The sequence below is a fragment of the Rattus norvegicus genome, chromosome 19 (assembly GCF_036323735.1).
Source record: "Rattus norvegicus strain BN/NHsdMcwi chromosome 19, GRCr8, whole genome shotgun sequence".
Lineage (NCBI taxonomy): Eukaryota > Metazoa > Chordata > Mammalia > Rodentia > Muridae > Rattus > Rattus norvegicus.
The window spans coordinates 50,260,107-50,286,220 of record NC_086037.1 but is presented as its reverse complement, the minus strand read 5'-3'; the positions used below and the strand labels follow the sequence as shown (position 1 = coordinate 50,286,220).

At 47.4% G+C, this 26,114-nt stretch overlaps 1 protein-coding gene across 14 annotated transcripts; it reads left to right on the top strand.

The window, feature by feature from the left end:
* The first annotated feature begins 586 nt into the window (after positions 1 to 586).
* On the top strand, positions 587 to 25,776 carry Zdhhc1 (zinc finger, DHHC-type containing 1). 14 transcript variants are annotated; one of them, XM_063277917.1, is made up of 14 exons: positions 594 to 864; positions 6,670 to 6,802; positions 10,208 to 10,283; positions 12,595 to 12,641; positions 14,266 to 14,508; positions 19,220 to 19,395; positions 21,158 to 21,259; positions 21,527 to 21,651; positions 21,734 to 21,892; positions 22,129 to 22,241; positions 24,641 to 24,723; positions 24,841 to 25,002; positions 25,138 to 25,216; positions 25,327 to 25,776. In XM_063277917.1, the coding sequence occupies exons 5-14, from the start codon at positions 14,266 to 14,268 to the stop codon at positions 25,405 to 25,407; spliced, it is 1,323 nt and encodes a 440-aa protein (XP_063133987.1). In that variant the 5' UTR covers positions 594 to 864; positions 6,670 to 6,802; positions 10,208 to 10,283; positions 12,595 to 12,641; the 3' UTR covers positions 25,408 to 25,776.
* The last annotated feature ends 338 nt before the right edge of the window (positions 25,777 to 26,114 follow it).

Genomic DNA, 26,114 nt, shown 5'->3' with positions numbered 1-26,114 from the left:
ATCTCTCCTTCGACCTGTTATTTTCTTCAAGGGCAGGCATCTTCGAGTACTCCTTATGATGTGCCTGGCATCTAACACATACTTTGACAGTGCAGCAGCCATGTCTTTACTATAATTCTTCCAAATTCAGGAGGCAAAGGTGGGAGAATCGCAAAATTGGGGCCAGCCTGAGACCCTATTTCAAATACACGTGCGCGCGCAAACACACACACACACACACACACACACACACACACACACACACACACACACACACACACACACACACACACACACACACACACACACACACTTTAAAATAAACGAAAATGAGCAAAGAGCCTAGATTGGTTGAGGTCTTCCTAAGAGCGATTTAGAGGAGAAACTAGGAAACGTTTTGAGGAGAGTGAAATTCTTGGAAGACAAATTGTGGATGGGAGGTGGAAGGGAAGAGAATTTTCTCTGTGACAGGTTATGATGGAAAATGAAGAATGGGCACGCTGTAGAGTCAGGGGCACTTGGCAAACTCCGCCCAGAGTCACCATGCCCCTGCGAAGTGACGCAGCGCGGTTTGACCGCTGTGGGGCGCCGTAGTTCGCGCTGTTGCCAGGGGAACGGGCTCCGCGCCCGGGAAGGCCCAGCCTGCCTTGGCCTGGCAAGGCTGCACAGCCAGCGGGTCCGAACTAAGGCGGAAGGACTCTGAGGCCCAACCTCCGTCCAGGATGGAGCTGCGTTCCGGGACGCGTCTCCTCCGTGTCCGGGGGACTGACTCTGCCCAGACAGTCTGAAGTGCAGCCGCCCTGGGGAGGGTGGACGGGCAGGGCGGGGCCGAGCCGCTGGCTGACCTTGGCAGGCTGCATCTGGCGCGGCCGCCACCACGCGCAGGTGAGGAGCGGCTGTGGCGTTTCTCACCTCCGAGCCTGGCCCGAGCCACTAGCTCGCGCTGCGCCAGTGCCTCGCGGGCCCGTGTCGGCCTCCTGATGGGTTTCACCGACCCGGTGGAGCGCGGGACTTCCTTTTATCATTAATCAAGGCTATGGATCTGCACTGAGCTGCCCACCGATTGCCAGGCTGTGTGCCAGGCGTCGGGCCTCGGAGCAGACGCCTTCAGTCTTCGGAACCCACAGAGAATTAAGGACGAGTTGGGGAGCAGGAGCCAGACACGTGATTAGAGTAATTTCAGGTCTCATTAAGTGCTCTGGTGGCCCTAAAGGTGATTCTTAAGCTAAACACGGAGGTTGGAAAGGAGCCAGAATTATGAATAGGGGAAGGGTGTTTCTGAAAGAGGGAAAAGCGAACACAAAAGTCTAGGCAGCAGAGTACTAGTATAGAACCGAAATGCGAGAGCAGTTCCTAAAGTTCGTGGTGAGGGGTTTCAACTTTTATCCCAGAAAAAGAAGGGAGTCACTGAAGATTTTGCTGAGTTTCAAATTTTCAAAGGGGCTTTATACTCTGACTGCTGAGCAGAAATCATTTGAAGATTACCATAGTTCAGTTAGTGTAGCTGAGCCTCCTGGAACCCACAAGTCTCTCCCTTGTCCTCATCTGTGCGCATGGAATGTTGTCATGTTCTTGTATCACATGTCCAGAGACAAAGTGAAGGCGGCAGGGGATCCACATTTGAGACCAAGGACTCCATAAAGAGATCTGTGGGAACAGTTTGAAATAATAGGACTACCTCAGAGTGTTGAATTAAGTGAATACCGTGTAAGCGCTTCAAGCAACGCCTGACCTAGAATAAGTGCCTTCTAAGTGACCGCAATGGCTGTTATGAAAACAGCATAAGGGCACAATGATCTTAGAGCAGCAGACATGGTAAGAAGTGGGTGACTTAGCTCTCTTTACCAAGGGAGAGCTAGGTTAGATGAGGGTGGTCATTCCTTTTTGTTGTGGGAGACCAGCTGTATACAGATAATCACTAGGAGATGCAATAAAAGCAGCCATAGTGTTTAATTAGCTGGATTTCCCCCCTATTGTTTTTCTTACTTTGTTCTGTCACCCTTTGTTCTTAATGACTTTCTTGGTGGGTGTTCCCCAAGGCTGGCTCCTACAATCACTAGTTGATTTCCTGGTTAAAAATCAACAACCCTTGCCTCCTTCCCTTGATTTGGATTCTGTTTCTCTTCCTGGACTTGTATCCCAGAGTTTGTGGTGGCTGCTATGAGAGGAGAGCAATACAGAAATGTTTGCACAGCATGTCAACTCAGGAATCATTTCAAGTTTCTCTTGCCATAGCAACTGACTTCAGCATATTGTTTATAAAAGAGAAAGTCAAGGTCCAGCCACATTGAGACCAAAGACCAGAGAGGCCTCTGAGAACAGCTTTAAGTTCTAGCTTATTTTCTGGAAATGATGTGATAAGTATCCCTCAGTTGAACCATAGCCACTTCCCAGACTGTTTAAGAACACAGATCTTTCTGGCACCTGTGGAGAGTTTTAATAAACACTGTACTTGCCCCTAGAAGTCTTTTATAAATGACTCTGCACTTAAACCAATGTGCATTGCAAAGCATTTTCTCCCCAGCTCTCCTTTATGTGGTCGAAATTGAGGCACAGTAGATCTGTGAGAATTATTTTAGAAGCAGATACTAGGGGAAGGCTGAAAACATGACTTAGAATTACTCAGAGGGATCTTAGGAGAGGAAGGAGAGCTGTTCAGGAGCGCACTTTCCTATGGAATGCACCTCTGCCTTGTTCTGGGGTCACAGGGTACTGACCGGCTCTTGGTCAAGGCTAGACCAGTGTCTTGCACAGCAGCTCTTGTTTCCAGCTCTGACCAGACCCCTAACAGTACCAGGAAGTTCTGTGGTGCTTCCTCCCAGCACTGAATGGCTCAGAACTGCCTTCAAGGGTAAGAAAAGCCCTTCAACAAGCACTCTTGTCAGATGGTCGTTAGGCAGGAATTCCTGGTTTTTCTGGCCTGGTATAAACCTCTAGCTCACACAAGTTCATTTGGTTCACATGGTGGCACAGTGGAGCAAAGAGGGCTAGAGGTGACATCCTTTTAACTGTTTATCTAGTGTGCGCACGTATGTGTGTGTGTGTGTGTGTGTGTGTGTGTGTGTGTGTGTGTGTGTTGCTAAGGATTGAATTTAGACCTTCCTTTCCCACAGAGCTATCCTCCTTTTTACCTTTTTTTGTTTTTGATTTTGTTTTGTTTTGTTTTGTTTTTTGAGATAGAGTCTCACCTTGTAATGTTGCCCTGGAACTCACAGAGATCTGCCCACCTCTGAGTGCTGGGATTTAAGGTCTGGACCACCATGCCCAGCTACTTTATTATTTTTTTAAGACAGTAAATGGTTTTCTAACACACACACAGTAGAAACAAATGGTACTAGATCTCCATAGAAATTGACCATGTTTGGGTTCTGCCATTTCCTTCCCAGAATTCTCTGTGCCTATAGAAACATAGATATCTGTCTGTCTGTTTCTTCTGGATGCTTGTTTGTTTTGACACAGTCTTGCTATGTAACCCAGGCTGGGCCTGGGACTTGCAGCCCTCCAGCCTTAGCCTCCAAAATGGTGATGGTTTCTTTATAAATATGTTTTTTTTCTTTTCTATTTTTCAGAGCTGGGGACCGAACCCAGGGCCTTGCGCTTGCTAGGCAAGCGCTCTACCACTGAGCTAAATCCCCAACCCCTATAAATATGTTTTTTAATGTGTGCATTTGTGCATGTGTTTATCTGTCACTTATGTGGATCTCTTGGAGCTGTAGTTATAAGTGGTTGTGAGCCTCCTGGTGTGAGTGCTGAGAACTGAACTCCAGGCCTCTGGAAAAGCAATCATTGCACCTCCCCCTCCCCCTCCTCTCCTCCCTCCTCTCCCCCCTCCTCTCCCCCCTCCTCTCCCCCTCCCCTCCTGTTCCTCCTGTTCCTCCTCCATCCCCTCCTCCCCCTCCTCCTCTTCTCCTCCTCCTCTTCCTCCTTCTCCTCCTCTTCTTCTTCCTTCTCTTCTTCCTCTTCTTCCTCCTCCTTCTCCTCCTCCTCCTCCTTCTTCAAAAGGTTTATTCTGAAGACTGTAGCTGTCTTCATACATACCAGAGAGGGCATCAGATCCCATTACAGATGGTTGTGAGACACCATGTGTTGCTGGGAATTGAACTCAGGACCTCTGGAAAAACAGTCAGTGTTCTTAACCGCTGAGCCATCTCTCCAGCCCTTTTGTTACTTTTTTAAATATTATTTTTATTTTATGTTTTAGTATGTTTTACCTGTATGCATGTCTGTGTACCATATGCATGCCTGCTACCCTTGGAGATCAGAAGAGGGTGTCAGATTTCCTAGAACTGGAGTTAAAGTTGGTTTTGGGCCACCATGCTAAGATTGGAAACTTGGTCCTCTGTAAGAGCAGCAAATGGTCTGCTGCTGAGCCTTCTCTCTCTAGCCCCTGCCTTGATTTTTATTTATCTGACAGCTCAGTCTACAATTGTGTGTCTTGCTTGTTCATGTAACTTTATCTTAAAAATAATATCATTTGCTTTTGATGCTGCTAGCATTCCCTTGTATACATGTACCACAGCGTGTTTATATTTGTTTTTGTTCTTTGTTGTTACAAGGAACAATACAATGAACTTTTGTGTGTTAGGAGAGTGTAAGATAAATACAGCAATGGAATGTCTGGGCCACAAGTTAAATATGCTTGCAGGTTTGGTAGACATTGCCAATTGCCTTCTGGTTAACTGGAAAGGAGACACCCAAAGAAGTGGGATTTGTGAATTTTGCCCTCAGTTTCCTTGAACTGTGAACAGCATTGCAAGAGCCATAGAAGGCTGTGTCTCCAGATAGCCCTGATTCCTGTTTCCTCCCTGACCAGCACTCCAATGTTGTTTTGAGACAGGGTCTCCCTACATAGCCCTGGCTGTCCTGGAACTCACTATGTAGAACAAGCTGGCCTCAAACTCACAGAGATCTGCCTTTCTCTGCCTCCTGAGTGCTGGTGTTAAAGGCTGTGCCAAGCTGCCCAACTTCATGTTATTTTTTTATCTGACCCAAGCAATGTATCTTCCCAGTTTCTTGGCTTCTTTTTTTTGATATCCCTCTTTATTACTTGAGTTGATTCTGAAGTCCTCAGACACCTTTCAGGAATCCAGGGCTGCCCATAGCCTCTCTAGGGCCTGGGCTTTGCACTTCAGTCTAGGTGCTTTAGCTATCTCATGCATGAATTTCAGAACAACAGTCTGAATTTATTGCTACTATTAATATTGTTATTATGTGAGCTAGGATCTTGGTGTCTTGTTGTGTTACCCAAGTTGGCTTTGAACTCATGGGCCAAGTGATCTTCCTGCCTTAGCCTTCTGGCTGCCTAAATTTTTTTCTTTTTTGGAGTGGTGATGGACAGGAAATAGATCAGTATGTAGCTGTTATACCATTCATTATGAGAACTCAAAATATTAGGATTTTTCTTTCTTTTTTCATTTCTTTTTTTCTTGGCTATTTTGAGACAGGGTCTCACTATAGCATTGGCTGGGCTGTAATTTGCTATTTAAAACAAGGTTGGCCTCAAACTCAGAGATTCACCTCTTTCTCCCTCCAGAGTACTACTTCTGGCTAAGATTTTCTTCATTTAATTTAAGCTTAGTATAACTTTATATAAATTAAGGAAGCTTAATTTTATTTTGAAAATGTTATTTAAAGTTTTTAGCAAGTGAATGTTAAATAGAAAAGATTGTTGTCATATGGTCAGTGACCTTCATTTTGTAGGGACAATGGAGGGGCCTGCATGCCCTCTTCAGTCTTCCACAGACGTCAAGCAAGTTCTTGACTTAGGTGGAGATACTTGTACCTCTTACGTCTGTGTGCCCTTGCCCTTTCTCCCTTCCATTCTTGACAGCATCTCTATGTTTTGTCTTTTTTTAAGTAGAAGGCCTATATACTATTCAGCCCACTAAACATGCTGCAGAGGGCACTGTATAGGCAAGGAAGAGCTGTGCACCTGACCTTAACCCAAAGTACAGGGCTGCTGAGCCACTGCCCTACTGGGACAGCCTCCTGTAGTGTTACCTTATCCCATGTTCTTTCTGGTTTTGTTTATACCCTCTTCTCTGCTGAGACTAGAAATCAAAGCTATGTGTCATACTTTGCTTCAAAATTCCTTTGACTCCCTATAGCATCTTCAGCAATGTCCTGAGCATTCCACCAGGGCCTAAGTGATCTCAGTCCTGCGGCCACTTGGGGTTCAATGCCCTCTTGCATATTCCATCTGAATGGGCTAGCCCTTGCAAAGCACTACCCAAATATGCATGTACCTACTGCCCCAAGGTTGCTCTGTGTCTCTGGGCCTCAGAGAGGAAAGCTGGAGAGGACATGTACCTCAGTGCACACAGGCCTGGGCCCCAGTAAGCCTTGCTTGCCAAGGGCTGAGTGCACCATCTGGTCATGTTTTGGGAGAACAGAGCCACATATCTTTCAGTTTGGACTCCCAGAGTGCTGTTGAAAGGGAAGGGGCAGCCAGAGAAAGTCCCCAAGCCCGATGACAATACTTGGTCTCATCTGTGGGCCCCATTTTGGATTTGGTCCAACCTCCCAGCCCTTGTAAGGAAAATCTTTTGGGCCAAAAAGAATTTGTGGACTTCAATTCAATGATAGAAAATATTATCAAGCTCACAGTTTTCTCCCTCAGGATTTGGGGGCAGGAAGCATCCTCCTGGTTGTCTTTTGTGTCTGTTCCTGAATGTTGCTGTTCCTTCAAAGGCATTCATCCTGAAGTCGTGGGCAAGTGGTACCTCTCTGGACCAACAGTATCCTCATTTGGAGTCAAAGCTACCCCTACGACTATTTGCAGCAAGCCTTAGGATGATGATTCCTCCTGCCTTAGGACTCTGGGGTAATTTAACATCAGAGCTGCCCTGCAGTACCTGTCAAATACTAGGAACATATCAGCCACATGCCTCTGTTTCTTCCTCGTGGTACAGGACTTTCCATTTGTGGAGTTAACAAAGCTTGGAGAAGACCAGGCTTTGAAATGAAAGTCATACATTCTCTTCAAATCACATACGTGCTTGCTTGCTTAATTAGGATACAGCCCTGGGAGATGGTGCTTATATAATGTATGCAAGACCCTGGGTTCAGGACTACAGAGTATTGTCCTGATGGTAGTGTTTCTGAACCCACAGAGATCTGCCTCAGAACTACCAGCTCAGCTGTATTGATAGGGCTTCACCAAATGACCTTTGCTCATTTCCACAAATCAGGGATGAAGATTTGCTCACTTCAGAATGTTCCAGAGAAAATGTTGTCCATTTTTATTTTCTTTGTCACCTGTGGTCTAAATTTGGACCCAAAGCCTGACTTGCCCTTTTTTGATGACTGATCAGCCCTATACCTTAAGGCAGTTTCCAAAGAAAGAAACAGAGACATGTGGCTGATAATGCCCTATTTTTGGTAGTGGCCATAGACATCTCTAGGTGACAAGATCAGAATGTCAACCCAAGACAGAGTGGTGGCATATTCTTTAAAATCTAAAGGCTATTCTGGCCTATAAATCAAGTTGAGATACGTGGAAAAATATCTTAATCAAATTATCCAATCTCTTCAACTAAATTAAGGGGAAAAGTAGGGATAGATAACTTGTATGTCTCAATAATTGAGCTGGATATGTTGACTCATACTTGCAATCTCAGCTCTCAAGGGGATGAGGCAGGAGATATGCCAAGGATTTGAGTTAACCTGGGCTACATAATGAGTTTTAGATTGGTCATGGCTGCAGAGTGAGACTTGGTCTTACTTAATTTTTTTGAATTTCAGTGTGTATTTTTCCTTGAGGCCTTTTGCTTAAGAAAGCAATGTCAGGACCCAGAGGAGTGAAGGACACCATAAGAAAACCTACAGAATCAATTAAGCTGGGCTCATAGGGGCTCACACAACTAAACTGACAACCAGGGAGCATGCATGGGACTGACCTCGGTCCTCTGCACTACATTACAGTTATGTAGTTTCATCTTCACGTGGGACTCCTAACAGCGGAGGCAGGGGCTGTCTCTGACTCTTGCCGGTTCTTTGGGACCTTTTTCCTCCTACTGGGTTGCCTCATACAGTCTCATATGAGAGGAGGTGCCTAGTCCTACTGCAACTTGATAGGTCTTATTTTTAATATCCATGGGAGGCCTGCCCTTTTCTAAAGAGAAACAGAGGAGGAGAGGATGGGGAGGGCAGTCAGAGGGAAGGGGAGGTCAGGTATTGGGAGGAGAAGAGGGGAAATTATGGTCCAGATATTTAAAAAAAAAAAAAAGCAACTTCAGAACTGTATCCCCAATCAGGCTGTAACTACTCTCTAGTGCCTAGCTCTCCAGAGTCTAATGAAAGGAGAAGCAGAGGTGGTCTCTATGCCATGGCTTGAGCAAAGCAGACTACTTGCAAATCACAAGCCTTTGGAGGTAAAGCACCCAGGAAACTGGCTACAAAAGCCACTTGGAAAAATGCACTTTCTACTTGGGGGGTAAAAACCCTTAGTTTTACACATCTCTTACTGTGGTAGTTAATGAAGTTGGATGCTACCACTGAAGTATTCACGGATTTTTTTTTTTATAAACTGCCCTTCCAGCATCTGTTATGAGAAGTTGCTAAACACTTTAATAAATTTATTTTTTTTAAGATTTTATTTTATTGTATATGAGTATACTGTAGCTGCCTTCAGACAAACCAGAAGAGGGCATCAGATCTCATCACAGATGGTTGTGAGCCACCATGTGGTTGCTGGGATTTGAACTCAGGACCTCAGGAAGAGCAGTCGGTGCTCTTAACCACTGAGCCATCTCTCCAGCCCAAGAAGGGAGAGTTTTTTTTTTTTCCGGAGCTGGGGACCGAACCCAGGGCCTTGTGCTCCCTAGGCAAGCGCTCTACCACTGAGCCAAATCCCCAACCGCTGCTAAACACTTTAAAACATGGGCCAGCAAGATGGCTTAGTGGGTAAAGGCACTTGCTGCCAAGCCTGGCAACCTGAGTTCAAGCTCCAAGACCCACATGGTGGAAGAAGAGAACATGCTCCTCTTAGTAGTACACACACACACACACACACACACACACACACACACACACACACACGTAAAAAGAGAGATTTCAGAATGTAGCTATTGGGGCTTTATAGGAGACAAATGGCTTATCTAGTTGAAGTTTTTGAAGATCCTAGCTCTATGCTATCCATGTCAAACATTTGACATTTATATTAATACTGCACATATGTGGAGAACATACTTGAAAATCTACTATGGGGCTAGAACGTTTGCCTTACCAGCATATGGCCTGAGTTGAATTCCCAGAACCTATGGAAAAAGCCAGGCAGAGTGGCTTGTGTTTGTAATCATAGTACTAGGGACAGGGAAGCCAGGTAGATCCCCAGATCTCACTGGCTAGCCAGCCTCAGCTACTTGTTGAACTCCAGGCCAATGAGAAACCCTGTCTCAAAAGGGGAAAGGTGGTGGACTATGGCTGTAGAGGTTGTTCAATGGTTAAGAGCACTCACTGGCTACTCTTCCAGAGGACCCAAGTTCAATGTCTACCTCACAACCATCTGTAACTTCATTTCTATGGACATCCATGTAGGCAAAATGCTCATAAATATAAAAATAAATGTTTTGAAAATCATTTATTATGTGTATAGGTGTTTTGATTACATGTATGTCTGCATACCATGCACATGCCTGGTGCCTGTGGGGGCTAGAAGAGGGTGTCAGATCCCTGGAAGTAGAGATACAGCTCACTAGCAGTTCTTCCAGAGGATTCAGATTCAACTGCCAGCATCCACATGGTAACTCATATATCTTAAGTTGCCTCTCTTTTGAAAGGGTAGAGTGTGTCAGGAGTGATGACTCTGGTTCAGAGTACTTGCTTCTCTTGGGTGCTTTGATTCCCAGAACCTATACCAAATGACTGTAACTGCCTGAGACTCAGTTCCAGGGATCAGATGCCAACTCTGGACTCTGGGAACCTGCATTCATGCATATGTGCATAAGCACATGCTGACAATACATAAGCAAGTAAGTAAATAAGGGTAGATGATACCTAAGTAGTGACGCCAAGGTTATCCTCTGGCCTCTCCATTCTCTCTCTCTCTCTCTCTCTCTCTCTCTCTCTCTCTCTCTCTCACACACACACACACACACACACACACACACACACACACACACACACACACATACACCACACAGGAACATGGACACACTTATGGATACACATAAACATTGAAGAATCTATTACAATGGAAAGTACTTCATTCTCAATTTTTCCTTTGCAGCTGGGTGTGGTGGCACATGCCTGTCATCCTGGCCCTGAGGAGGATCAGGTAGATCAAGACCAGCTATGGCAACATAGTGAGTAAGAGCTTACCTGAAAACATTTTCCCCCTCTTTTCCTATTATTGATAGTTCTGAATGTTAGATTTTTTTTCTTCCACAGGATCAAAAGGTATCAAAATGTATGTTTTTGGATAGACATAGAGGTACACACCTTAAATTCCAGCACTTGGGAGGCAGAGGTAGGCGAGTCTCTGCCCATTCAAAGCCAGCCTAATCTACACAGCAAATTTCAGGATAGTCTACATAGAGAGAGCTTGTCTCAGAAAAAATAAAATAAATATATGATTGTGAGTGAAAAAATAGGGGCAGGAAATCAGATATTGGCTGTTTTCCCATTGTGTGTGAGAATTTCTCTTTTTGAGAGATGGTCTCACCATATATCCCTGGCTACCCCAGAACTCACCATGTACACCAGTCTGCCCTTGAACTCACAGAGATCCGTCTGCCTCCTGAGTGCTGGGATTAAAGGTGTGTGCCACTCCTAGCATGAGTATGATTTTGAATATATAAAGATATAAAGTATTAATGCTGGTCAAATATTCTAGTTAATAAGTTTTGGCAGGTTAGCTTTATAACAAGTATAAATAATATATTAATATATTTATATTAAAATATAAATTTCTGAGGGCAACTAAAGGTTTTCATATCATTTTTATCATATGGTAGATTACATTCACTGTACTTTCTGAGTCATCCTATTTGAAAGTGTGTGTACATGCACACATGTGTGTGTATGTTTAATCTGGGGCCTCATATGTGCTAGACAAATCCTTTACCACCAAGCTATAGCTCCTGCCTTTAAGTCTAAGTTTTAATACATCTGGCTTCTTATTCCTGTGGAAAAATAGCAGCAACTTCAATCAGTCCCATACTTTTGGACCTAGACCCTATAGACTATCAGATACAGGCACACAATTGTCCTGCAGCCTAGAAATAGGAGACAAACCAGAGAGCTATTTGAAGTAATTATATTTACTATGAAGTGAACATTTGCTTGTAGAATTTGCCAGCAGTATCACTGATCTATGCACCCTAGGAGGCATCCACACCTCTACTTTTCAGAGGAGGGATTCCAGTCTCCTTGGCTAATAAGTTCAAAGCTGAAAGCCAAACCTGGACGTGCTCGTTTAAATATGCTTGGCCCAAGGAGTGTCACTGTTAGGAGCTGTGGCCTTTTTTGGAGTAGGTGTGACCTTGTTGGAGGAAGTGTATCACTGTGGGTGTGGGCTTTGAAACCCTTTTCCTAGCTGCCTGGAAGACAGTCTTCTGGCTGCCTTTGGATCATGATGTAGAACTCTCAGGTCCTTCTCCAGCACCATGTCTGCTTGGATGTTGCCATGCTTCCTGCCATGATGATAATGGACTGAATATCTAAAACTGTGAGCCAGCTCCAATTAAATGTCCTTTGTAAGACTTGCTTTGGTCATGGTGTCTCTTCACAGCAGGGGAAATCCTAAGACAATAGACCTGTTTCCATCAAAGCTAGGGAATTTCCTATCCTGTGTACTTCTTATCGAAGATGGGGGAAGAGATCAGAGGGCTTGACCTAAGTCTCAGAAGAAAACAAAGATCACTCTATTTAGCTTTGAGTTGAGACCATTCAGAGATGACTTCACATGCTGCCATTTTTGGACTGCAGGAATCTCTCAGCCTTAGGAGGGCTGAGGGAAAGTGTGGCTCTGAGTAGTAGTTGGGATGACAGCCAATTGGCAGAGGATGTAGGGTTAAAGGTGATGTCACTGCATAAATGTCATGGCCACGCGGAGGGGGAGACATAGAAGGATTGAAGGCAGAGCAGACAGGCCAGCTGGCCTTGTAATAGTTCCATTTGAGAAAGGTAGGACATCCATGCAGATTAAGCCAATTGAGAGTATAAGAGTTCTTTAATTTTGGTTGGTGAAGGAGAGAGGGTTCATACCTCCAAGTATCTTAGCACTGAAGCTCAGAATATAGTGCTTTTAAAGGAAAAGCCCATCAAACCACAATTACATCAATAATATTAGATGAGGTCAGAATAACCTTGAAGCATTTGTTTAGGCAGAACATAGTAGCTACTTCAGACACAACATGACAATTAATTTCACTTATATTTTCAGTTATTTTAGTTTATGTTTGTATAAACACTAATTACCTGGAGTGTGGTCAGGGTCATAGAAACCCTAAGAGTGCTGCCAAGGCAGATGAGACTGTTGGATGGATACAGGGTTGAAAACTGCGAGCAATCACAACATGGAGTTAGAGCAAAATGGTATTACCTTAGTCACTTGAGCCTTGGTTGGCCAAAGTTATACATCAGTTATCTTATTCATACTTGGTTTTATTTCAGATATTTTCAAGTCAGCGAACATTCACTGAGCATCTACTGTATACAAGGTATAGCTCCTGATCCTTGGGGGAGGAGACATGGGGGACACAGGTGAATGGATCACGAGTGTTCACTGGTGGACATAGGGATGGCAAAGTACTCCAAATTGTAGTCACACTCCCAGTAAAGACTGAACATAAGGAGCCCTGATTCTGCTTTGGACCCCAGGGAAGTCTTCCTGTATCAGGGGATGCTTGTAGAGGGCAGGGTTCATGCAGTTACATTTTATGGTCTCTGAAGTCAGTTACTCCATGCAGAAGTGCTGAAGTGCTTGAGGTACCTTTTTTTCCTTAGTCAGTTTATTATCTCCTTCTGTGTGACTGCAATGACAGTAGCTGACAGAAGAACCCAAGGATGCAAAGATGGCTCCTCATTGTCTCAGGGGTTCCAATCCATCATGGCAGAGCAGCCCATTTCATGGTGGTGGATGCTGCTTACATCATAGCAGACCAGGCAGTAGGGAGCAAGGCAGGAGAAGGTAGGCAGGAATAACACTTGTAAAGCCATCCCTGTGACCCATTTCCTCTGACAGTCCTATCTCTCAGAGTTTTCAGAAGCTCCCCAAAACAGCATCTCTAGCTCAAACCACATTAGAGATTGCTGACTGTGGGTAAGGGCTCTTGAAAAAACTGTCTAGCTGCCTGGGGTTTTTGCTAGCTCCTGACCTCCCCACCAAGAACTCAGAACTGTCCTGTTTCCCCAGGCATAACACTGCCTGCCTGGTTTGTCAGCCCAGAAGATACTGGTAGACAAGGCTCTTTCTTCTGTAAGGACAGGGTAGTCTCCTGCTCTGTGAGAGTCTTGGTCAGCAACTGGGCTGCAGCAATGCTGGGCAGGCTAGGGTATTGCTGCCCTCTGGTGGTCTGGCTCTGGCCAAGCCTGGCCTTTCTTGTAGCTCTCTTAGTGAAAGGACACTAGACCTTCACCCTTCTGAGTAAATCAGGCCCGGAGTGACTGGGAGAAACATGCTCATGTATTCTGTTGGAAGGAATCAAAGAAGAATCCTCCCTTCTCTTGTGTGTGGGCTTGTCTCCAGCTGAGAAACCATAGAGAACCCCTCTGAAGCATAGGGGAGAAGTTGTTGGTCCCTGGTTCTGAAGGGATTATGTGTCTGCCAAGCAGTGAGCAATGAGACCAGGCCTTTCTGAACACCCCCACTGCCTGTTTTTTTTCAGCAAAGGATAAGGGGCCCCCTTTCTGACACTTGATTTGAATCTCAGGACGGAGGTGACTAATCCTAACAGAATCAGCATGTGTTCTCATCGCTCTGGCCCCAGCCTGATATTGTTACCAGATGAGAACATGTCTTATTGAGTTTCACTCTTATGGCTGTGGAGACAGGATACGTTGAGTAATGGGCAGCCACACGCTGTCCTGAATAACGCTGGACACTCCTCCCATGTCCTGGCCAGGCTGGGGTCAGAGTCTAATCTTGAGTTTTGGAACAGTACTTTATTACCACCCTGCCCTTCAACTGCATATTTTTTATTAGGCTAGGATCCCAGGTTTCCCTGTAGAGTATATAGCCCCTGCTGATCCCTACCATCCTGCTAAATTCTGGCTGTAGCCAGGATCCTGTGCTCCCACTGGACCTTTTTGGGCCTAATGCTCTCTCCTCTTCTCCCTCTGGAGATGAACATCTGCAACAAACCCTCCAACAAGACAGCCCCTGAGAAGAATGTGTGGACAGCGCCCTCACAGGACAGTGGACCTTCCCCAGAACTGCAGGGCCAGCGGTCCCGACGGAATGGATGGAGCTGGCCCCCCCACCCACTCCAGATTGTGGCCTGGCTGCTCTACCTCTTCTTCGCAGTGATTGGCTTTGGGGTCCTTGTTCCCCTCCTGCCTCACCACTGGGTGCCTGCTGGCTATGCTGTATCCTTGGAATATATGAGATTGGAAAAGTTGGGGCGATGGATAGTTGGAAGACAGCAGAAGCCTGAAGCTGGGAGCAGGGTCTTAGGGAACACATGGTGTAGAGCAGGGTTGACTCAATTGATTCTCTGCCAGGACTAACTTGAACTCTGATAAAAAGTGAGTGGACAGCCCTAAAGTTTCTCAGAGCACTTAATGCACCAGAGAGGGTCTGACAAAGATTCCTAAAGCTTCTTCAGTTTCGTTATACCTGAGCTAAAGAAAAGGGAAGTTAGGGGGAGGGAACGCAGCTCAGTTGGTAGAGTGCTTGCCTGGCAGGTGCAAGGTCCTGAGTCTAGTCCTCATTTGAAATGGTGTTTGGGAGCAATGATTCTACTTGTGAAAGAATTTGTCATGGTATAGTTTTCCCATATAATAGGTTTCCTGGTACACTTAAAATGTGGTTTTATTTATGACCACATTATTTGCTATGCCTGGGAATAGTTACACGCTTTATTGATTTTAGGATGAGGGTGCTTGTGCCAAAAAGTGGCACATATATCCTTCAAGTTCCTGGGAACAGGGACACACACTAACTTGCTTGAGCCTTGTAGTATGGACTGTTCCAGCCCTGGCCACAACCCCAAAGACCTACAGGTACAGGGGGGTGCAGAGCACAGGGTGCAGGGTGCAGTAGCCTCTGTGTATCCTGTCTAGAGAGTTCCTATTCCTCTGATGGCATCAGCCTTCTGAGGAGGATTTCTGACAGAGAGGGGGGGAGGGGAGGGGAGAGGAGAAGAGAAGAGAAGAGAGAGAATATGAATCTGGAGAGCAGGCATCAGCAGGGCCTAGGCTCAGCTTAGCCTCCTCTCTAGGCTGTGCTGGTCAGAACAGCCTCTGCTGTCCACAGGAAGGGCTCCACTCGCTTCCAAGGGCTGGGTTGAGAATGAGAGCATATTAGGAGTATATGACCATATATATTTAGCTATTAATGCAAGTATGTTTTCTTGGACCAGAGCCCTGGGCTGGTGAATAAAGGAACTCTATTTAAGCAGTTGAATAAAGGAACTCTAGAGATGATTGTCACCCTCAGACACCAGCAGTGTCATTGGGACCTTCCTAGTTCACAAGAGCCCAAGGCCAGATCATCAACTGAGTGAATGAATGGGAAATGACTTTTCTTAAGGTGACCATGGGCCTTAGTGTAATTAAGTGGACTACTTCATGGGACATTCTTCTGTGGTCTGGAATAATTCCATCCCTGACTGGGTTACCCAGGTAACCTACCTGCAGGGCACCCGGGAACCCAGAGTCGTAACCACCTGGCTTGGAGTGAGGAGCATCACAGCAAATAACAATAAACAAAAGCACTTACATTTGCCACACACTTGACAGAGATGTTCTCCATTAGTCCCTCTGATAATCCCATGGGGGTTTTCTCCCCACTAAGGAAGCATATCAGTTATGTTCCTGTGGCTGTGATGAAATACCACAGCCAAAACAACTGATGGAAGAGGGAGTTTATTTTAGCTTATGGTTCAGAAGGTTGGGTAATATTCATAACTGGGGGAAGGTGTAGCAGGAAGCAGGCAGGAGGTAGGAGCAGGGAGCTGGCTCAGTACATCTCGGCTGCATACAGGAAGCAGAGGGAACGAACAGGAAGTAACCCTCAAATTCTGCCCCACAATGATGTACTCCAGCATAAAGATTCTATAACCCCCCAACAGCGCCACCAGTTGGTAACCAAGTGTTTAAATACATGAACATATGGGAACATTTCTCATTCAGGACCTTATGAAAAAAGATGCTCAGACAGGATAGTGACTTTCTGAGGTCACACAATAGTACCCCATGAGGCCAGTCAGCCTATTCAGGCTGAGGAAGTGGAGTGATTGGAGGGTTTGATCTACGTCTTGTTTTCTCTTATCTTTGAGCCATATGGAAGCTTCAGAGCCACCTAGTCTGGCAGCTTGACCAAGGCTGTATCGTGGTCTTCTATTAAGCAGGCTCCAGGACCTGTTAGGAATGAAGTGGGTATCAATTATCCACTGTGGGCCTAGAACGGCCCTAGGTGTCAGGAACGCAAAGATGAGCTCTGGGCGCTTAGGGGGCAGGGAGAGGGGAGATTGGTGGGTTGGACACAGTGGTCTCACACTGCATGTAAATGTAGATGTCTGGGGCAGGAGCATGCCATCAGCAGCAGCAGTCTAGCTCATATCCGGCAGCATTCCTGGTGCTGCTCCCAGCCTCACACATACAAGTGTGGCTCCCCTTTCCTTTCCTGCTGACAGCTGTCAGTCATACTGTGGAGTTTACCTCCTCAGCTTCCCACCTTCTCCTCCCACTGCTCTCTGCCTTTCTGACCAAATGAGTCTCCCTGTGCATCCCTGCTCCTGGCTACATACAGCTGCAGACAGAGCACTCTTACAACTCTGTCTCACACACAGCATACGACCCCTTCTCTTTGTTCCCCACCCCACCCCCACCCCCACCCCCATCCCCATCCCCATCCTCCTCTTTCCCTTTCTCCTGGCCATCTTTATCCCTACAGCCAGAACACTCTTTCAAATCAAAACACATACACACACACACACACACACACACACACACACACACACACCTCTTTGATAATGTTTCACCAGCTCAAAAATCTAGCAGCTTCTTCCTGCCTTAAGAACTGAAGCTGAAGATGGATCTCATTAGGTCCCATGGCTTTTCTCCATGGGCAATCTTCCTGTCTATTCAGCTTCCTCTTATTTCCCTGTCTTGACAACAGTGATCTCTTCCTAGAAGCCCTTGTCTCACCACTCAGCTGATCAGAGGTTAAAAAGTGACAGATCAATGGGCCAATCTGGTTGGCAAATTATGGAATGGTTAATACCTAAACTGTACAGGTCCTTTACATGTTTTGAGATCATTTATTTCTTTAACATTTAATATTGAGAGAGCTCACATGGAAGCCTAGAACTTTGTTGTTGTTGTTCCCTTTGAAAGCTTAGAATTTGGCAGCATGACCCTCCTTGTTATATGATAGTTATGAGCTGGGATGATATTTCAGTCACCCATGTGATTACACCTTGCATGATTCTGATATCCATAGCACTTAGCCCTGGTCCTTTTTCCTCTGCCTTACCTTCCATGGCCCTGTTCTACATTCTTTTCCACATCTCTGCTGAGATGACACTTCTTTTTTTTTCTTTTTCTTTTTTTTTTCGGAGCTGGGGCCGAACCCAGGGCCTTGCGCTTGCTAGGCAAGTGCTCTACCACTGAGCTAAATCCCCAACCCCTGAGATGACACTTCTTCAGAGAAGTCTTCCTGATCCTGTGGCACTAGATAAAGTCATCAGTTACAAACGCATATCCTCTCATGTGACTGACCTGTTGTTTAGTTGGTATCTGTGTTTTCCATCATGCAGAGGGTTTCTTAGAGCTCAGAACTGACTCTTTCCATATTCCTTCATGCCTGTGCACACAGGATAGAACTGTGCACACTGTTGAGTGAATGGACCAGTGAAGGATGCTGGGAGAAGGCAAGAAGCTCAATGTTTGCTCACACTGAGTGTCTAGAGTTGGGATTAAGGCAAGATTAAGGCAAGCTATAGCCCTGGCTAAGGCATGAATTTCTTAGAGAAATTTCTTAGAGAGCCACTTAGAGCCCTGTAGGCTTTGATGCAGGGAAGAGCGTAGGTGTAGGCTTTTGAAACCTCACTTCTGGAACCCATGCAGGGTAGACTTTGGAGAAGGGTGTGAGGTTCTCAAGTAATCTAGCAAGAAGTAAGGAGCTGACCCATAGCTTTGGCCATAAGGACAGAGAGCTCGGGGTCGAGCTTACATTTGACTCCTTGAGCTCTGGTACAGCACGTTTTAGAAGAGCCTGGTTCATACAGACAGACAGCGTAATTTGGCTACTGAGTGAGGTAAGGATGTTGGCCAGCTGATGGGTAAAGGATGACTAATGCTTAGATCCTGAGTGACAGAGGGACAGCATCTGCCTGGCTAGCAGGCAGATAAAGAAGGAGCATGTGTTGAGTAGGTGAAGGGAAGAAAATAAGGTAGCTACCTACCTGGGTGGAACCTGTTGGTGAGTTTATGTATAGATCTTGCAGCCAGAAGGCAGCATACTCATTTCCTGTATTTGGCTTAGTTCTGGGGAAGCTCATTTCCATTCTAGGAGTTAGCTACACTGCCCTGGCTAACCCTGAACATGTGAGGCCATCTCAGACATTCAGCTTAGGGTGTCAAGTACCCAGACTTGCAAGTAGATTAGCCCTGTCTGCAAGTGGTTCTCCATCTGGCCCTAACTATTGAAAGGGAGTAGCTGCTCCCGTCTTTGAAGTGGCTTCCTATGAAAGCAAGAAAAACAAGATCAGAATATCAGCTAATGTCTCTAGACTTTAAAAGGTGATGTCTTTTAATCTCTTTCACCTTCTGAAATCTGAGACCAGAAACTGGCTTGTGCCAGGCCTGAGGCCAAGGCCATTTGGCTAGATTTCTGGGTGGCAGTAGTAAGTAGTACTGGTCTTTGGACTCTATTATCATATGACTTTTTGATTGAGGGTATAGGGGTCTGATAAAGAAGCTTGGTGAGGAGGCTCTTATGGGGCAGGAGAATATAGCATGGGTAGAGGCTCCTTATAAAGGAAATCTGCATGGACAGGAGAATACTCTGTCTAGGAGAGTGGGTGGGACTGATTTACACAGTACAGACTGAGTCTTTAACCTGCTGGGCTAGTGCATGGGTGCCATCTTTGCTGGCCACCTTGTGGTGCACCTGACTGCTGTCTCCATCGATCCAGCAGATGCCAATGTGCGGGACAAGAGCTATTCTGGACCCCTGCCTATCTTCAACCGCAGCCAGCACGCACATGTCATTGAAGATCTACACTGCAACCTGTGTGACGTGGATGTGTGAGTGCATGAGTGTGAGTGAACGTGTGGGCTGTGAGTGTGCCTGCAGGGTCACCAATTATGGTCCTGGTAAAAAGGGTCACACCAAGCTCCGCAGTGATACGTCTCTGAACACTTGTACTTTCCCTAATGAAGAGTGTGGAGGGTGGGTGTGGTGGTCCATACCTTAAACTCCAGCACTCAGGAGGCAGAGGCAGGCAGATCTCAGTGAGTGAAAGGCCAGGCTGGTCTACAGAGTTCCAGGACATCCAGACCTAGACAGTGAGACACTGTCACAGAAACAAAAACAAAAAGAGTCTTGGTGGTGGAACTGGGTATTGTGGTGCTTACATGTAATCCTAGCCATTGAGAGGCTGAGGCAGAATTTCAATGAGTTTGAGGTTAGTCAGGGCTATATAATAAGACAGATTCAAAAACAAAAACAAAATATTTGGTGGAGCGACCTGAGATAGTGATTAGGGGGAAAAAAGACAAGGCATAGATAGCATTTCCTATAGCAAACCCAGAAGGCAGTTGGCAGCACCAAAACCATTTCTAGATGGCTCTGCCGGTGAAAACTTTAGCCTCTTCAAAGTACCCAGAGAGGGCAGGAAGGGAGTTTAGGCTTAAGTGTTCCATGCTCAGTGCTACATTTTAAAACAAAAGAGCCAGAGCCTACTGCTCAGAAAGCTGGACGGTGTCCTGAAGTCACAAAGTGACTGAGCAGCAGAGTCAAGGGCACACTAGCTGTCTGGCCCCTAGCACATTCACTCAGTTACCTGTGAGGAGGCTGAGGCAGAGAGGCCAGTGGCTTGCTTCAAGTCGTCCTGCTAGTGAGGAGACAGAATGTGGAACAACCAATTCTTCTTTGGCAAATGCCTTTCTGGGACTCCTCCCTACATTACTGGAGCTTTGTCGTCTCCCAGATTGGTGTGGGTTGAAGGATAGAGTGCAGCCCAAGGCCAGATCCACACTTGGAATCTGAAGGCCTAGAGTAGCCTGTTAGAAGAGATCTGAATACAGGAACCAGAATGCCTACTGCCATTCCCTAAGCAGCAGCCAGCACGAGTTCAGAATGACTCTGGCAGTTGCTCTCCATGAGTGATGGAAGGATACACTATTCTCCCGTGCTCATTTGGGTCTTCCAAGATGTGACCCCACTAGTATCCTGACATGGCCCTCTCTTACTTGTTCCTTGCCCATGAGTTTCTTTAATGACCCTGGATGACAGTGAACACTTCTCCTTTTGGCTCCTTTACAGTTAGCCCATACGTGTCTTCTGAAAGAATGCCAGAAAAATTCTGTAGGATGGCAAGGAAAGTGACCCCAAAATGAAGCAATTAAAGTACCAATTGGGCAGCTATGCATTTTGCCTCAAGTCCCACACCAGCATCTTGTGTGTAGTCTGGCATAGATGTCCTCGCTTGGAAAGGACGCCTCCTTTCCTTCTCATGTGACCTTTACCTAGGTATGTAGTTCAAGAGTAGGACCTCACAAGACACCCTTCTTCCCTCTACCATGATCCTCAGCACCTTCTCCAGAGGTCCCACCTCCTGTTTCCACCAGAGGGCGCGTGCGCTCCTCATTGCTGTGGTCCGAGGAAGGGTAGAGGTTCTTGTGGGTAATCAGGAACCAGGCTCGACTCAGGTCGTTACACTAACTGGGGCTGGATGGGCTGGATGGGCTGGATGGGCTGGATGGGCTGGATGGGCTGGATGGGCTGGATTGGCTGGATGGGCTGGACTGGCTGACCACGAGGTGCCTTCTCCCCAACCCTCCTCAGGAGTGCGCGATCCAAACACTGCAGTGCCTGCAATAAATGTGTATGTGGCTTCGATCATCATTGCAAGTGGCTTAACAACTGCGTGGGCGAGAGGAACTACCGGTGAGAATCTGCTGGGGCCTGCATGGGGCTGGCAGTGGGTGGGGATGTGCACCCGCTGAGAAGATGATACTTGGGATGGCAGAGGATGGACTCAGAGCCTGCCATCCTATTGTTCCTGGCTAAGATGGTGAGCCTGAGAAGTGGATGCTTTCATAGAGTTTTCAGACTCCATGCCTGTGACTTCTGAGGGGTTGGGCGTCTGGAGCCTGGCTTCTTAGTAAGCCTGAGCTCCTGAGTGCTGCTGACAGCTGTCCATGGTTGGGCCAGGCTCTTTCTACACAGTGTGGCATCTGCTTTACTGGGTGTTCTGCTCCTGGTGCTGGTGGCCACTTATGTCTTTGTGGAGTTCTTTGTCAACCCCATGCGCCTTCGCACCAACCAACACTTTGAAGGTCAGTGTGGATTCTAGACAGATTTGTTTTAGTTAGTGCACCTATGACCTCTGGCTAAGCATAGTCTGCCTGTGCCCTGCAGTCTTGAAGAATCACACAGATGTGTGGTTTGTGTTCTTGCCGGCTGCCCCTGTGGAGACCCAGGCTCCTGCCATCCTGGCCCTGGCTGCCCTACTCATCCTTCTGGGCCTGCTTTCTACAGCCCTGCTTGGCCACTTGCTCTGCTTCCACATTTATTTAAGTAAGTGTCTCCTGCAAGCTTGCCTTAAAGGGGATAGACTGCAGGGAGGAACCTTTTTGGGCTGTAGAACCTTGAAGTCATGGACCTTACCAGTGCTGGCTCTTTGTGGTTGCCCTGGATTTGCCCGACTGCTCAGTATATATGTGATAGGGATGTGAACTTAGTGCCGGCTGCCCTCCCCTTTGAGTTCTGGGGTACTTCTCCACTACTGACCTCTCTCTTCCCACGCCCACCAGTGTGGCACAAGCTCACCACCTACGAATACATTGTGCAGCACCGACCAGCTCAGGAAGCAAAGGAGACCCACAAGGAGCTTGAGTCATGTCCCCGCAAGATGCGGTCCATTCAGGTATAGAGAGGCCCTGAGAAGTGGGCTTGGGTGTATGTGTGTGTGGTGGGAAGTGAGGCTGTGCAGTAAGAGTCATGGAGGAGACCCTGCAAGGGAAGCCAGCCTAGAACAGCAGCTAGAGTGGGGTCCTGGAGAAGTGGAATCCAGCCTAAGCTGGGCTCATGGCACCAACATAGCCAAAAGGAGCCCTGTGTTTCTGGAGTCCCATGTACTTTCCTTTGCAGGCACCTGGCATGTGGTAGAGAAAGCCAGCCTCAGTTGACAACTGGCTGGGTTAGACTGTAACCATCAGTTCTCTACAGCTGTAACCACGACTTCTTACATCCTATCCTATTTTAGTTTTAAAACAGGGAGCACTGTTAACAGTCCATTACATATTGATGTCCAGGAAGGTTAAAAGGCAGCCTGGTCTGAGAAGAGTTAAGGTCTCCATGCATAGAGAACAAGGAACCCTGCAACCTAGGCTTTGGCCTGGTCAGCCCAGCTACAGACCAGCCTGTCCTCATTCCCACGCTCCCTGGCTTCCTGAGGTCAACAGCTGGGGATGGAGGTGGTCCAGTCCTCAAAACCCCCAGGGACTGTACAGGCAGGGGGCCCAGGCAGACTTTGCTGGGAAGGCTCAGCCCTGGATCCCAAATTCTCATGGCAACTGGATACAAACACAGGCTGGTGGGTGGTTTGGAAAAGGACCCTGCCTCTCTTTTTCTCATCTCCCAGACTTGAACCCTGCCTATGGGCCAAGCTGAAGAGTGCTACCAAGTGGGAGAAAATGCTCTATCCCACCATCCATACCTGCCCTGTACTGGGCACTAAAAGTGTGTATAGACAGTGGCAGCCATCCGTAGTAGGCAGGGCTTGCTCTGGGATGCCCAGACTTCAGGCTCCTTCACCCTTTGCCCTGCTTAGGCTTTGGGTCCAACTGGGACAGTAGTAGACATTTCATTCTGTTTGTCTACAGGTAACTAAAGGGGAGGCCTGCCCTGTAGGAGCCAGGTGCTTGTCCCCTTTTACATGAGAGCTAAGGCTGAGTGAGAGCTTCCAAAGCGCTATTCAGGAATGTGGGGATATTTGAAGGTCTCTGAAAGAGGGCGCCAAGGCTTAGCCCTGGGGAGAGGAGGAAGTCTAAGCAGGCACCTTCTGGTGACCCTCATTCTCTTATAGCTGGTTAGGGCTTAACTTCTAGCCTATCCTGGAGTCTAAGGGATCCAAGGTAGCCAATCTTTGCTGAGTTCCTACTGAAGGAGTGGTAGATGTGAGAAAAATGACTTTAGGGCCCCAGGGTTTGGGACTTGCTTCTGATCCCCGTGCTGTTCTTCTTGGGCAGCTATTCCCATATCTTCCCCCAAAGGGTCATCCTGGGCAGAGTTTGAGTCTGGGGCTCATCTGGGACCTCAGTATTTGCACCTGTGCAGTCAGCCTGTGGTTGGCTGGGTCTTGTCCTAGTCCCTAAAACTCTCAGGGACTGGGCAGGCAGCCTCCCAACCCCCACCCAGCAGGAATTTGGGAGGGGCCCCTCTCTAGAGCCGTTGCCCCCAAAACATAGGCTTGTTTTAGAGACGGCTTTCTGTTACAGTGTCGTCCCTGCCTTAGTCAGGGCGCCTCTGTCACCATGGAAACGACTGCCTAGTAGGCGACAGCTGTCTGCATTCTCCCTCCAGCACACTGGCCCCGCCCTTTGCCCTCTGCCCCACTCCCTTTTCCTGAAGTTGCTTTCCCTGGTCTTTCATTTCTTCACCTGCAGTTCTTCAGGGGCATCTGGCATGCAGTGGTGCCAGTCTAGCCACTCCCAGCCCTTTTGCTTGGGGTTCCTTCAGCTGACATCACACCTTCAAGATTCAGGGCTGCAGCACTGTTCTGTCACCTTTTGGGGAATAGGGACAACAATGAATTGTACTCACATTCTCCTTCCCAACAGCCAGAATTATGGCTGGTACACTGAAAATGAGGGGTGCACTCAGTGTTCACATCCTGGAGTGCACAAGCTGGCCTGTGAGTAGCTTTGTGGTTTCCTGGCTACTGAACAGTGGCTGGAGCCCTAAGTGGAGACAGGAGCGGGTGAGGGCAACTCTCGAGTGTTTTGTCCCTATGGACCTCTTGGCTAAGCTTCCCAGGCTAGGGATACTGGACCTGAGGACCTGCAGCTTTCCTCAGACAGAATAGCTGCAGCTTGACTAGATGAGGTGAGTCCTTGGGATGAGGTAGATTCAGAAATGCGTGTTTGAAGCCTTACCTTGCAGAAGGCTTTCCCAGCTCATCTGAGAACCAGGAATACACCCCTAGACCTCTGAGACATGAGGCCACTGAGCATTCAGAAAGGCCAGTAACAGGGTGTGCTCAGGGCTGAAGAGTATCTGGATCCACACCCAGTCTCCTGGCCTTCCTGACCCCTCTTTCCCAAGGAGATGGAGTTCTACATGAGGACCTTCAGCCATGTGCGTCCAGAGCCCTCTGGGCAGGCCAGGCCAGCAGCATTAAATGCCAAGTAAGTGCCACCTGGCTGCTCCCCTCGGAGGTGGGAGAAGGGTAGGTCAGGGTCAAAGCGTGGGTCTGGGTCCAGCTCAGCAAAGTCTTGGATGGATTAGTGTCTCTGTCCTGCTAGGAAGGGAACCTCTAGCAGGAGGGACTCCGGGGCAGCATCTAGAGTTTGCTCTCTGGCTTTTACCTCAGTCCTTCCCAGTTTCTTGCCACACAAGGCCAAGTGGAACCACCACTGCCCTCCTCCTCAGACACACTGGCTCTGCCTCCACGGATCCAACCCCAGGTAGGAGGGACTGGGTTTGGACCTCTGCCCAAGAAGAGGGAAGATGGAAAAGAAACCTCCACTCTGATGAGTACCTCTGCTGCTTTTGGCAAGTGGGGTCTGGAGACGCAGGCCACACTTCCTTTGTCTTTACAGGAAAAGAGGAAGCGGCGAGTATATAGATTGCCCAGGTCTGGGACCATGGACCGAGAGCTCCGGCTGCCCAAGCTACGTGGTGAGCACTGCTTTCTGCTTGGATCCTATTGGATTAGTTCCAGGGTGGGAAAGGTTTTAAGACCCTAACTGCAGTCCTTGTCTCAACTTAAGTTTCCCTCTTGTGTGCAGACACTGGGACTCCTAGCCGCCACGCTAGCCCTTCCTCTGATTCCACCAGTGCCAGCCCAGCACATGCTGGTTGCTCTGTAGACGCCTACTCCTCGGCATCAGCGGAATCCATGGAAGAGATCCCAGTGGCCCAGACCCGCCTGGGCAGTGCCGCACTGGGTGCCCCAGGAGCCGGGGGCCGAGAGTCTAGGCTGGCTCTACAGGCACGTTTGCCTGCTGTTTTTGTGAGCCCAAGCAGTGGCGAGCCCGGAACACCTGAGGCGGTGAAGATGGCTTGCCTTAGTGGGGACTAGAGGCAGGAGGGCCTTGCAGGGACGTCTGACCACTCTATGCAACACCCCATATTCGCCGCAATGAGTGCACTTTAGGGATCAGCGTTCCTTACCCAAGACTCAGCAATATCTGCTCCACCAGCCCTGATGCCCCAATAAACTTTTTTTTTAATGCTTTTGCAGGCTTAATGCTTATTTTCATAGTGGAAAAGCTATGGGTCTTACAGAAGCAGGACCATCATTGCTAGCTTGGAGGAGAAAATGGGGTGGGTTAGGAAAGGTCTTCGAACAGGGTTTTTCTTTTAAGTGTTGAGAATCAAAAACATGGGATCTTGTTCAAGCATCACCATTCTCCTCTCAATGTCCTCTCATTCCCTTTGTAGCCCAGGCTAGCCTTAAAAATTTGAACCTACTACTTCAGTCTCCTGAATTCCCAGACTGCTGGCATCTGCCACCACACCCAGCAAGATTATTGAGTTTAGTAGTATTTGCAGTTGGAGACTGAAGAGGAAGCAG

Coding starts and splice junctions, on each gene's coding strand:
- Zdhhc1 (XM_017601225.3), top strand. CDS start 14,266: ATGAACATCTGCAACAAACCCTCCAACAAGACAGCCCCTGAGAAGAAT. Junction 19,396..21,157: donor AACCTGTGTGACGTGGATGT/GTGAGTGCATGA, acceptor AACCCTCCTCAG/GAGTGCGCGATCCAAACACT. Junction 25,217..25,326: donor CCGGCTGCCCAAGCTACGTG/GTGAGCACTGCT, acceptor TCTTGTGTGCAG/ACACTGGGACTCCTAGCCGC.